This window comes from Pristis pectinata, chromosome 17, assembly GCF_009764475.1.
Source record: "Pristis pectinata isolate sPriPec2 chromosome 17, sPriPec2.1.pri, whole genome shotgun sequence".
NCBI lineage: Eukaryota > Metazoa > Chordata > Chondrichthyes > Rhinopristiformes > Pristidae > Pristis > Pristis pectinata.
Window position 1 is genome coordinate 19712973 of NC_067421.1, and position 13419 is coordinate 19726391.

Below are 13419 nucleotides of genomic sequence, written 5' to 3' on the forward strand. Positions count from 1 at the left end.
AATTACCTGAATGTTTATTTATAAGATTATTCACAATGTTACTCCAAATGAGACATCGTGATTGTTGCAGATAATCAGTTATAAAAAAAGCCCTGCATAATTTTGTTACTTAAGAACAGGAACATCATAACCAAATAATAGCTTTCTCTTAAGAATTTCACAAAAATGACCCTTGTACTGAAGCTGCACTTAAACATTGAGAAACCTAGTTGTATGTATTTAATTTTCATTCCTTTCCTTCACCTTTAAAATCTAAATCTATCAAAGTGCTCTAGCATTAATAGCCATTGGTTTAATCAGTTGCTCATCTGCAGGAGCATGCCAGTCTATTGTTGGTGTTAATGATGTAAATGATAGACAGTTCATGCTTTGCTGCTTACTGTTCTATTTCTAGGCATCCCACTATTACTACTCCCAAAATCCAATTTCCCAGCCTATTGTATGGATGGCCTATTTATTACTGCTGAGCAAATGAAATTCAAGAAATGGGGGTGTGGGGGCTAATCAAATCTAATTATTGCATATTGATTGTCTTCAAATTCATATCTTCTATTAAATTCTTTTTATTCTTTCTATGTGTTCATTCACAATAGATTCTCCAAATAAGAAGAAACGGGTAGAAATCCTGGATGAAATTATGGATGATATGGAAGAAGAAGACTAGTCACTGTTTATCCTTTTGAAAGTAAGTACATTTTTATTCTGTATTTTGTTTCAAAATCATTCTGTAGTTGTACAAAGTGCATATTACTGGAAGAAAATGTTAACTCTTTGTGGATAAAATGACTTTTTACTATCCTGTGTACCTCAGATTATAGTCATAAATGCAGCACAAAGTAAGTTGCCCTTTTTCAAGGAAGGGAATGCTGAAGTTGGCTTGCCAGCAGTATTTTATTTACAACTACTTGGGAAATGGCTAAAACTGACTTTTTAAAGTTTACTTGCTATTGAAGTCGGATTAAAAAATGTAGAATATGGTAGTTGTGATATTTTGTTAATAGGTCATAGCTGGCTAATGCAGGGCATTCAGTGGCATCTGCCATTAGTTATATTTACCCTTGCACGTTTAGGTTTTTAAATGATTGCATGGGAGATGCTGGAAGTGCTGGTGTTAACGTCACAGCGAGGGAAATGGTGTCTGAGAACTGATTTGATTGCATACGCTGTACAGTCAGATTTATAAAACTCTGAAATTAATAGCCCAAGACCAAGAAAAAAGTGTAAATGAATTGTGCAAATTCAGTGTCAAATCAGGTACACAAAATAAAAGTAAGAGAAAGGTCAGATTAAGAGCATGGGGGGAGAAAAGCTTACAAGGGAGAATTTAAAAAATGTTTTAATTTTAAATTTGCATTTTCGTATATGGAAAATGACCCCATACAAATAATGGCTGATTTTCAGCACCAAAAGATTATCTATTGCATGTTACTGATTGATAGTTATTAAGGGTTCTTTGACTATAATAAACTAGATTTAACTTTTTGTGGTGAATTTAGTTTGTATCTACCATGCCTTTAGAGGAACTCAATTCCTTCAGGGGTAAACCAGACAGCAAGATCCTCTTTACACAAAACTAATGGTGCAGCAACATAACTTAAATAGCAGATTTGTTTTTTTTGTTGTTTAACCACACATCTGTTCCTTGCCTGAAGTTGTACATTTGCAAATAGAGTAGCTGGTGTCATTAGCCATGCTGTTATATTGACAGGAATATCAGCTGTGGAGAACACCTTAACAATGTGCTTTTGAAAAGAAAAATGGCCATCAACTCTTTCAGGATCTAGAACTGTTGAAAATAAATGGGGAAAAAAATTGATGCTAATAAGAACTAGAATATGCAGAAAAGTTCCTGTAATGACTTGGGCCAAGGCTAGTGCTGTGTCAAACTGTAAAGCAAAAATTGCAGATCTAAAATAAGAACAGAAAATGCTGGAAATACTCAGTGGGTCAGGCAGCATTTGTCAACAGTATAAAATTATTTGCTTACAGCATTATTTGTTGTGGACTGAACAAAACAATTTATATTCTGAATTGGTTTATAAAACAATGGGTCAAAATTTCCAGGACCAGGACCTCCCACTTCACTAACTTATGGGTTTATGCTTACCTGGAGTAGGTCTCCCAGTGACTAAATTGATGCATGAAGTCAGTGCTGACTTGATCAGCCTATGGAAATGTCCCTGGGTTTACCAGCTACCATAACTGTAAGAGTTTGAATATTTGCGAATGTCTCCAATGACAAACTGGTATCCATTTCAAATCTATCATTGCAGATAATTTGAAGATATGGTATTCTCTTGAACAAAGGTGTCTAGCTTCTTTTATGGTTGAGACATTCACTTAAGTCCTCCTTTATTTTTAAACACACAAATCTACTGTTGGTATACACAATGTAATGTTTTTTTTAATCAATTCTCAGCCAGATTTACTCTAGAAAAACGTGTATTTGATATTTTCTGTGCAGTTATTTGCATAATTGGTGAAGTTGATGGTTTGTGACATCAGGATTTATGTTTGACGTTGAAATCGGATTTAGCGTTGAACTAAAGTTTAACTTTTTTAAGCAATTTAAATGAAAATAGAATTCTTCCCTGCAATCAGAATTATTGAAAATTTTATGCATACAATGTATGGCCCCTTCTGTTCAAATTTATTAAGAATATATCAAACCTGCATTTGCTTGCAAACTTGTCCTTTCTGTGTGTGTGTGTGTGTGTATGTGTGTGTGTATATATATATATATATTCATGCATATATTTCACTTGCCACATTTGTCCTATCTTCATTGCAGTTCTTCAGCATGTCATTTTTTTTTCTGTTGCTGTTTTCAATATAGTTGTCTTCCATCGTCCATATTGCCCCGATTTTTACAGTCCCCAATTCTAAATGATTTGACTTGTGTACATTACCTAGATGCCTTTCATAAAGTTCATGCTGTATATTAGTAAAAATGCAGTTAGATTTTTCAAATTAGGTCTTTATATTAAGTAACAACTAAACTTAATACATAAAAAGCTAGATAGTCCTTAGAAGGAACTGCTATCCAGAGCAGCCACTTGCATTCCCCATTCTTCTGAGCTTAACTTCTCCAAATCCAGAAGGCCGAGTCCTGTGGCCTAAGTGAGCAGAGCCACAACACCCTGAGCAGTAGCAGAGACGTGACTGAAGTAATTGGAAAACGTGGATGGGCCAGAAAAGGCTGGCAAAGTCCCACCCAGCTTTGTCAGTGGAACTGTCAAAGTTTCGCAGAGCCTCTAACAATGACATCTAATGTGTGTTAGAAAAATAAATAATTAAAACATTTTAGAGTTATTAACTTTCCAAATGAAAGAAAATAGTGAATTAAAACATAAATGTACAAATAATTAAAATCATTAAACAAAACAAACAATTTTAAAAATGTATCTTGTCATACCCTTGACCTCTTCTTCACAATACTGATCATCACCATCCAGATAAATGGACACTCAGCTCTTACATCAGGTCTCACCTGGCAAATTCTCCAACGTAAGTGCTGAGGAACCTAAACAAGCAGTGGCACACAACTGGGAAGTCATCCGTGGAATTCAGCCTGGAAGTTTGGGAAGCTTACTGACATCATTCTAAGCAATACCAGTAGTTCCATGCAGTAGTGCTGGTAATTCCTAGCAAAATTCAGGCCAAGGTCGTTGAGCAGGGAGAACAAATTTAGCAAAAGGATCTGTTAAGGAAAACCAGTGATGCACATCTAGGCCATTGAAATACAACCTGAAATATATTCAGCAGAAGTAAAATTATTTATTTCCATGTATTTAAACAGGAAGGCAAGTTAAGTAAAGTGATTTTAGTCAAAAATATTCCTTCACATTTTATTATTTTAACTTCCAAGTAATTAATTCCTTTAAAAATCATTAATCATTCTCTGTCTTTACATCAGCACAACTTGAAATTGATGATAATCCTGGAATGGCAAATCTTAGTTTAACAGGAACAGCATACTTGGATTTATCTAAGAGCCAAATATGCAACACCCAGGAAGTATTTCAATAGCTAAGTTCCATGTTTACTTTATGGAACTAAAGCAAACATGAGCATATTTTGGAAAAGAGAATTCAAAGGGGGAATTGAAAAGTATTTTCTACATTTATATGTATGTGGGATATATACGTGTTGTTTGGTTAACACGGGTTAGTTTATTTTTTTACTTTAAAACTGGATACCTAGCATTCTTTCCTTGGACACCAATCATGCAAAATTTGACTACGTCCAGAGTAGATGGGTAAAATCAGGCCAATTGTGAAATTGGGACATGTACTTCTGTATACTCTTCAGTCAACGCTCCTGACCATGTTCTTGTATCAGGCATACGCTAATGATGTCACACCTCTTGTCAACATAAATTGGAATGCAACATTTGACACTATGTCTCAGTAGACCTAAAATAATACATTAAAATGTTTTCTTGCTTCTCAGCTAACATCTGGAAGCCTGACTGGGCAATTTCAAAACTGACTGCAAACTGCTTGGATACCTTAGCCCAGAATATGTTTAAATATGCTTGTTGAGGTTCAGGGCCCTTGGGGTAGGAAGTAATCAGTGATTGCTCACTCCCACAGAGTCTTTAGAGACACCATATCTTACCAACCCTCCCTGGTCAACATTACATTCGCAAGCTTGGATTTTCCAAGGCTGTTATCAATGGGAGGTGCGGCATTCTGCAGGAACATGTCGGCTATGCATTCAATCCTGGACTGTGCTGTTTGTGTTTGTCAAGGTCACCTAGATCTTAATAAGTGACCACCTTAGATCTCTGCTGTGTCTTCCAATTTGCTGCTTACTGCCACATCAAAGAAGTCACTCAAAGAAATTATTTCATCTATTTTGATTTCTGCAAGGGACAGAAGGTATCCAAAATCTTTTCCTCTCTTCATCTGGTAATCTATTCCTGTGAAAGAAATAGGAATAGATTGTCTGTTTCAGGAGTCTTGTGTTAGGCAATGTTAATGATTTAGCCTGCCCACCACTGCTGACTGAATGTAACATGGGTCTGGATGCTGAGACTGTTGGCCGAGAAAAGGACACTGATGTGATCCACTCATCCTGCCCCTGAATTTGGAGTATTTTGGAGAGACAGTGTTGATTTCTCGCATGTTTTGAGGTGCTTGCTGTGCAGGTCTTAGGAGGGTGGGGCTCATCGCTGCTTGGTAGACCATGAGTTTTTACACTGGTTTAGGGGTCTGCATTTTCAAGCATCATTTTGCTCAGACAACCTAAAACTGTACTGGTGCATTAAAGGCAATGTTTAATGAGTAAAGGCAACCATTTATTGCACTTGTACCCATAAGGATTTGCATTAAGAACTTGGATATTTTCAACATTGTTTCATTGGACTGATAGTGGTTCATCCATCAGGTGAATATGCGTTGTTTCATTGGTTGGTTTTGGCCACAAGTATGTAATAGGTTTCCTGATTGAACTATTGTTAGCTAAGGAGTACCTCTTATCGCAGGTATAAAAGGTGTCGCTTTGTTAATCATTATCTTGATCTCTCCCCCGCCCCCGCCCCCGCCCCGGCCCCCAGCTCATCTTTAGTTTCTTTGTTTTAAATTTTTCCGATAAAACTTTGTGCAGCACCAAGTTGTTTTCAACTCATTCCTGGACTCCTGAAAGAACCTGCGGATTCGAAAATAACCGGATCCGACAATCCAGATCATTGACATATAACGTGAAAAGTAGCGGACCCAACACCCGACTCCTGCGGAACACCATTAGTCACTGGCGGCCAACCAGAAAAACACCCTTTATTCCCACTCTTTGCCTTCTGCCAGTCAGCCAATCTTCTATCCATGATAGTGCACCAGTAATGAGATGGGGAGTCCAGATGGCACTTAAATTTTTGCATCTGCATTGGTTGTAACACATGAGTGAATGAGTCCCTGCTCCATTTACTTAAATTGCTTGGTGCAGCATCTCTATACTTCTTGATGATTGGCACCATGTGTAAAGAACTCAGACCAATGCATTGAAATACTTTTCCAGTAAAGGGTTCTCCACTCTGCAGCTGTAAATGGAGGTGTGGGGAGCACCATGACGTACCTTGTGGGGATGCAATTTTCCATGACATATCTTGTGGGGATTCCCACTGCAAGAGGAGACTATTAAAGCTGCTGCCCATCAGATGAACTTGGCAGATCTACTGGTCCTGCTGGTGCAAAGGACCTCCCTCTTAGAATGAATCTTATGGACTTGCATATCACCTTGAGTGAATGTGTGTTTCCTCCCCTGCAGTTTCTCTGTTCTCCATGGTAGCCATAAATATCTGTGGCTGTTGTGAGGAATGTGTCTTCAAGCACTGTCTTCTGTGATTGCTGCACATAAAATATTGGGAGCTGCGCTATATTGAGCAAGACCATATCCAAAATCTCACGTCCTATTTTAGCTCTTGTATCTGGACATAAACCACTGCAACATTGTTTCACACTGCATTTATGATTTTTTTTGAGCAGAGGTCATTAGAGCTAAACACAGCAATGTTCGTGACACCAAAAATAGGTGCAGTCCAATTTCTAGGCATGTATTCTTCCACTTGCTGCTTCCTCTCACGCAATTCCACCATTTTCACAGAAAATTTCTCCAAGATACTAATTTTACTTCCAGGTAGTTTCCATCACACAAAAATTACATCAGATTTATTCATGTATTAAAACAGCCAGGATCACCAACATTTTTCTGAATCTCTATTCAGTCACAAGACCGGTATGCTGATGTGAAGTAGCAGTAAATGAGCTTAACATTGTTGGAAAATGTATTCAAGTCTGACTTGAGACGCAACAGCTAACATAGCAATTACATGAGGAAAAAGTTTTTTTGGAATAAAAATAATTAATTGTCGCATATTTTGTATCCAAAGGCAATTTTAGGAAGCAGTGAAGTGTGATAAGAGGCCTGTGACATGGATCAACCTAGGTACTGACCTACTAATGTAGAGTTTCAGTACAGGTCTCACTGTGGAACGAAAGAAAAACTGGTAGATCTACATTATCCCTCAGCAAAGGAAACTCTTCCTGACCAATTTCAACCCAGTGTGGGTTTCAATATTACGTTATGTGGCCGATTCTTAATTCCTTCTGTAGAGGTGCTTGGTTTTCACTCCTGGGCTCAATAAGAAGAAAAATAGATGAACATAAGAACAAGATTTGCTGTTCGTTCCCTCGAATCTGTTTCATCATTTGGTTAGATTTCAGCTAATCTATATTTTGACTCTATTTCTCTTTTTTTTAATAATCTAACTGTTTATTGGTCTGGACTTTGCTGATACACACCAACAGCTATTTCACTGGTATTTATCTGTTTAAACTACCACATATTACTTGTCAAAAGTGGAAGTCCTGAACTAACTGGTCAGTAATAGGCACTGTACCTGTCAAGGAGATCCAGCATCGGACTGACCAGGGAGTCCAGCAACTGAACTCACCTTTACTGAAATTCTTCCGTATTTGTGCTGGGGAATCAACACTCAAATCCTGCGATAGCTTAGACTAGGACTGCAGGGCCATAGAGAAGAAAAGAAAGGCTAAGCTCTTTTTTCAAATACTCATCCAGGTATTTTTTAAATGTGAGGATTTCTGCAGAACAGCTGCCATTTCACTAATTGTCAAGTAGATCAAAGTTTTCACACAAATGTAATAAGCTCTAGTCCCAAGTTTCCTGGTAGGTGCTGACCAGTGATTTCCCAACAGCTGGAATGGCAAAGTCCCAGAATTCACTAGTGGGTATATTGTGGAATCTGCCTACTGACGATGGCCCAGTTTCAGCAATTCCATTCATTTCATTGGCGAGGAACAGCTGCAAGGAAGAAGTACATGTTTTTGAATTGAGTTAACTTAAATGTACTTGATTGTTTAATTGTTTTTATTTTTTTAATGAACAAAATTAATCATTTTATAACATTTTAATGGCATTAGTAACTTTCAACATGTTTTGATTGTTCCTGAATGTTTGAGTCATTTACAGATATTCAAATCATTTGACAGTTTTGGTAGTGGGTAGAGAGTGGGAGCATGGCTAAGCCTGCTATCCAGACTTATTTTGGTAATTCTGCAGTTGGTTTTTTTTCAAGCCACATTAAGTAATGTTAATTGCATCCTGAAGGCCCTGCGCTGAGTGGTATCTCACCAATCAGATTGGAATCCGTTTTGCTGAGATAGTTGTCTTTTTAAAAAAAACCTTCAGAAATGTGACTACAAGTTCCAGCACAATCTGGATTTCGGTTCTACATATGTGGCTGACTCTTAATTCTCTCACAAAGGGTACATGGCTGTGAACATTCTTTAGTAGTCTTGCCTAACAATTTATTAATCCAGACTTTGCCAATAAATTCCAGTGGTTCTGTTTTATTGGCACTCATGCTTGTCAGTGAGCTTGGGTAGCTTACTGCTGACAGAAAATTCAAGTGAATACTCTGCACCATCTAAGGCTTGCGTAATTCTGATGTGCCAGCAAGTTTTAGGACTCAAATGTAAATTCAGAAGTCCCAAACTTTCCAATTATGCTCTGCCAGTCATTTCCTGGCAGCACTCCACCACTGGTCTTCAAAGGGAGTTTAACAATAGAGCAGAAACTTGCTCTACACTATCACTTATACTGGGGATCTGCTCTTACACTCTGTGTCAAGATAGACCTGGAGCAAGATCCTTAAGCCCATTCATTTGAGTGGGGATTGCAGGAATTTGGGTAAAAATAAGGTGAGTTGTTTTAATTTTAGTTCTTTGTGCTTTTAGTGATTTAGAAGTTTCTTGAAATATTTTTAGTTTATTTGATTTATTTTTGCATTGTTAATGCTTTTTGAATGCTTTTGAATGTCACAAGACTAGCCACAACCTCAGGTTTGATGGCAAGGTTTGTGTAGCAACTTGACCTCAGACTGCATAGTGCAGAGATCCTGCCCCTGATGAGCATTTAATTTAGAAATATAAATGCGAAGCACCTATTTTTAAATTATTAAAATATATTTTAAAAAAAGATTAAAACCACATGAAATCACCAAAATAATTAAAGTTAACCGGAAGCACGCTAAGTGAAACCAAACAATTTACATTCCCCTCTGCATTATAACCTGCAGAGCTAGAATCCCCATTGAAATCAATATGGTTGTGGATCCAGTGCCTAGTGTTGAATCCAACAGGCAATTCTACAGTGCAGTTCTTGGGAATTGCCAGATGGGGAGTCCAATCTATCAATGTCTTGAATGGATAAACTCAATGGGCTTCCTCCCACAGCCAGCAAGAGTCAAACCAGTGACTTCCAGTGGACTTTTGTGGGAGGGCTTGTTTTGTGTCACCAGATAATGCCACTTCAAGGCCATGGTACCACTCAGGGCTTGGGCCTGCAAGATCAGCCTTCCAGTCTGAAGAGGATGAGTTCAGGGAATGGGGAGTACAGGTAGCATGCCCCACCTAGTAAAAACTTGGACTGCCTGTGGGCTTGTGGAAGCCAATTAATTGATAAGAATGTAAATTAAGTGTTTTTTTGGAAGTAAGTTAACACCAGTAATTTCAACTTGATTGTATTTTAGGGAATTGATTAAATAAATAATATTGGGTATCATGCAATGTAAATTAATTTTCGCAACTAAAAGAACATGACAATTGGGGAAAAATATTACGCTTGTGTTTTCTTTTTCCTAAAAAGAATCCATGCAGGGAAATTGGAGGAAATCACTGAGTAACCTCTGTGTTTACTAAAGGAAATTGATCATGTGAAAGAAACTAACTTGAGTTACTTCAACCTTTATTTGTTAGACTGTTAATGGATGTTAACAGTGCATGTAAAACTAAATGTTTTAATGAGATCTCCTGCTCAGTTCACAATCTGTTTGATTTATTTATTTTTATACTTGTATGAAGGATCCTTTTTTTTTAGAAACATTCATCTAATATGTTATAGCTGGAATTTCTAGATTGAAAACAATGTGCTAATTTGCCATGAACACAATAGTAGGCCCTGGGAGTAGGGTGGGCTTCTTTTAAAGTTATTTCCTCAAGGGTATTACAGATGTGGATTGTGCATACACTTTTGTACATCAAGCTTGTTTGCACCCTCACCATTTTCGGAATCGCTGCATTTTGCTTTCAAATGCGGATCCTCCACATACACTAAACTCATCGGTACACTTGAATAAAATAAGTGTTCATTATTCACCAGCTCCTGCTCATACTTATATTTTCATAGATAATGCAGAGTAATTACTCATTCATGACAAATGGTTCTCTGCATATTTAAAAAGAATGGTGAAAATACACCTACAAAAGTGAGGCAATTAAAAAAGAGATGTGAGAATTCATGAATTATTTTGCATTTTAAGTCACTTTGAACAAGCTGTATGAGAGTATGGTTCAACTCTGCTTGAAAAAATACATTTAAGGTTACTGAATTTTGAAAGGTGTTAGTAGAGTTAATTTAAATTTGTCATAATTTAAGGACACAAACTTGAACTTGTTTTAAGTATTTAAGCAGTTGTTTATTAATCTACAGCCCCCTTAATCATTTTCTTTAAAATATTGGATTTTGACATTTCGTCTTAACTGAGACTGGAAATGGATGCAAATAACTGGATAGAACTCATTAAAATTATACTGCATTTCTGGAACAGAAATTCTTTCTGCAACTATTCTTGGATGATGACATTTGCTTTTTTTTAAACAATTCATGCTTTGTGAAACATCTGTGAACACTGACAGGAATTGCAGTACTTCACATATGAATTAGTTTTGAATTGCAGTGACTATTAGTAGGCAGAGGCAGAGCCATTATATGGCAGCAAACTCCAGTAAACAGCAACCTCTTATCAACATTGGGAAATGACCTAGAAGCAGGTTATTTGCCATCCCTAACAGTAAGGGAATTGAATGATGAGGGAAATATTTTCTTTTTAAAATGACATAAGATCCATTAACTATAAAGTGGATTTTAAGAAAACACGAGTCCTAAAGACTTGTTTACATACCAAAAAGCACCTCCAAAGTACATCTCTGTATTGTAACTTTATTTCCCCTCCCTAAACTCTTCCACCATCCTGTCCTTAGGCATACTATATCTTTCAGTAAAGCATTTTGTCACCTTTTCCTATTACCTACTTTGCCACACAGTCTATTTTTTTGTCTGATTACACCTCTGTGAAGCATCATAGGATTTCTGTTTGTTATAAACTCATTTACAAAAATGGAGGAATTCATCGATAAATCATCAAATAAAAAATATTGATGAGCGAATGTCAATATAAGATTTTGCTTGCAGCTTTATTATTTACAGAATTTGATATCACTATTTCAACAATTAAAAATCAAGTGATCACTATATTCAGTTTGAGACCTAGATTAGAAGCTTCTGTTAATGGGTGTGCGGCTCTTGTGCAGAATCTATTTTCTCCATTGTTTTTGTAAGGAGACACCCAGGAAGAAATTACCGCCATTGTTTTAAAGTGTTGACCTTCCAAAGTAACATATTGGCAGAGTTCTTCAGAAAAGCAGATACATCATAGATTTAATCCTTAAGGCACTGAGTTCCTGATCTCATCCATGCTACTGTGAAAATGTAAAAGACAGATGCCAGGCTTTTCTTCGCAGGGAAATATGTCAAGCAGGGCACTGTATTTAGCCTAGTTTTATTAACCTCTTGGCAGCCAGAGCAACACTGAACAGCCTTGAAGCTGGTGAGTTGTAGTGAGCGCGTGGCCTACACATAGAACCAATGTAAATGAGTTTTCCCCATAAAATATCAAATCACTGCTATAAAGTCAGTAGCAATTGAGTATTACAAAAACATATGAAGATAGTAGGATATTCCAACATAATGGAAATTATAATGAAATGCCACGTTCAATCTTAACTCTCCCTGGTACATTGGTCCTTCATTGTTTCCCAGAAGTGGAAGTATAGGCTTCTGCCAGAACACAATGGGAAGAAGGAAACTTGAAGTAAGAAACTGCATGAAAATATTAAGAAATAGGAAGAGCTAGATTAATAAGAAATAAATAACATATATGAACAAAATGATCAAGAGAACAAGCTAGAAGTTTGCACTTTCATCCATGTCACAACCTTTGTTAATTGTTAATAATGGGAATTGCATTTTTGAGCAGTTTATTAGTTAAAAAAAACAGTTTTAATATTTTCATGTAGATTGTGAATCTAATGGTTTTTTTTGATTTCTTTCCCTTAACTCTTCTACAGCTGGAAAAACAAAATGGCAATATGTTGCAAAGAGGATAAGGTTTCTCCTGTAGGTGCTGCAATGTTATTTACATAGTCTTTGACCCACACTGACTTTTTTTTGCATAATACATTTGATGTACTGTAGCTTTAGGATATGTCAGTTTAGTCTGGTTCCATTTGACCTGGAAAGGGAAAATGCAGTTACCCTTTTAATGGAGATGTCAATTTGAAATGAGCATCATTAATTTGTGATAAGGAATTGTGGTTGCTATCACAAATACTCTATTTTGCTTTTCGCAGCTAATTACGTGTTCAAATTTGATGCCGTGTAAGAGAACTTAGTATCATGCCAAACAACAGATGTGTTAGTGAGCCACTTAAAATAACATGTTGTAAGCTTCTTGTCATGTAGATAATGATCCTGGTCTTAGGGCGAGGGTCTGTTTACCAACATTAAGATGTGTTTACTGCTCTCATGTTTTTGAGGTGATGTTGATGATTGTAAAGGATGAATGTGGCGTTTGGTTCAACCCTGCTTCTCTGGTGATGAGCAGCATACTTCAAAATCCACATCGGTATAATAATGTGCATTTTAAAAAAATGTAGCTTGTTTCAAATTTGGCCTCTGTAATAAATACCCTTGTACTTCAAAAGCAGGCTTCATAGCTGAAGGCTATGTTGTGAAGTTACTTAGAATTCAGCCGTTAGATCTGTTCTCTGATGGCTGAGCGTGATTGACACTTACAAATTACCCAGCTGAAAGTGTTGAGTCTTTGACCCCGGAGTAACATCTTCAGTGCGGCTGAGATTTCCCAGCATTTTGTCATCTAATTACTGCAAATCCCTTGAAAATTCACTTGATGGTGAATTTTTAATGCGGGGCAATTTCAATGTGATGCATAGCGCAGATGGTCACAGTCGTAGTTTGTAAAATATGATTCAAATAAAATACTATTTTCGTGTTTTATACCCTTTATTGGAATGGTTCTGCTTTTTCCACTTCCCTTTTCTGAAAAAAATCATAATATAATGAGCTTAGTAATAATGAAAAATGTCACACTAGTGTACCCAGTGTTGTAAAGTTACCTGTCACTTTCCTCATTATTCTTTTTGGTGCTTATAGGATTTCTATGGTATCTTACAAAATACTGTTTCTTGGGGTGCAGGACAAGTCTAATTAAATGTGATTTCCTACAAGTTCTTTGTAGATATTTATAACACTTACATT

At 36.8% G+C, this 13419-nt stretch overlaps 1 protein-coding gene across 2 annotated transcripts in view; it reads left to right on the top strand.

Annotated features, from left to right (window-relative positions):
* The window catches only part of rbm19 (RNA binding motif protein 19), a 216903-nt gene that overhangs the window by 153648 nt on the left and 49836 nt on the right, over positions 1-13419 (top strand). For both annotated transcript variants that reach the window (XM_052032338.1, XM_052032340.1), the window contains exon 24: positions 594-685. In XM_052032338.1, the coding sequence (XP_051888298.1) occupies positions 594-664 (71 nt within the window). In that variant the 3' untranslated portion in view covers positions 665-685. The remainder of the gene's footprint in view (positions 1-593; positions 686-13419) is intronic.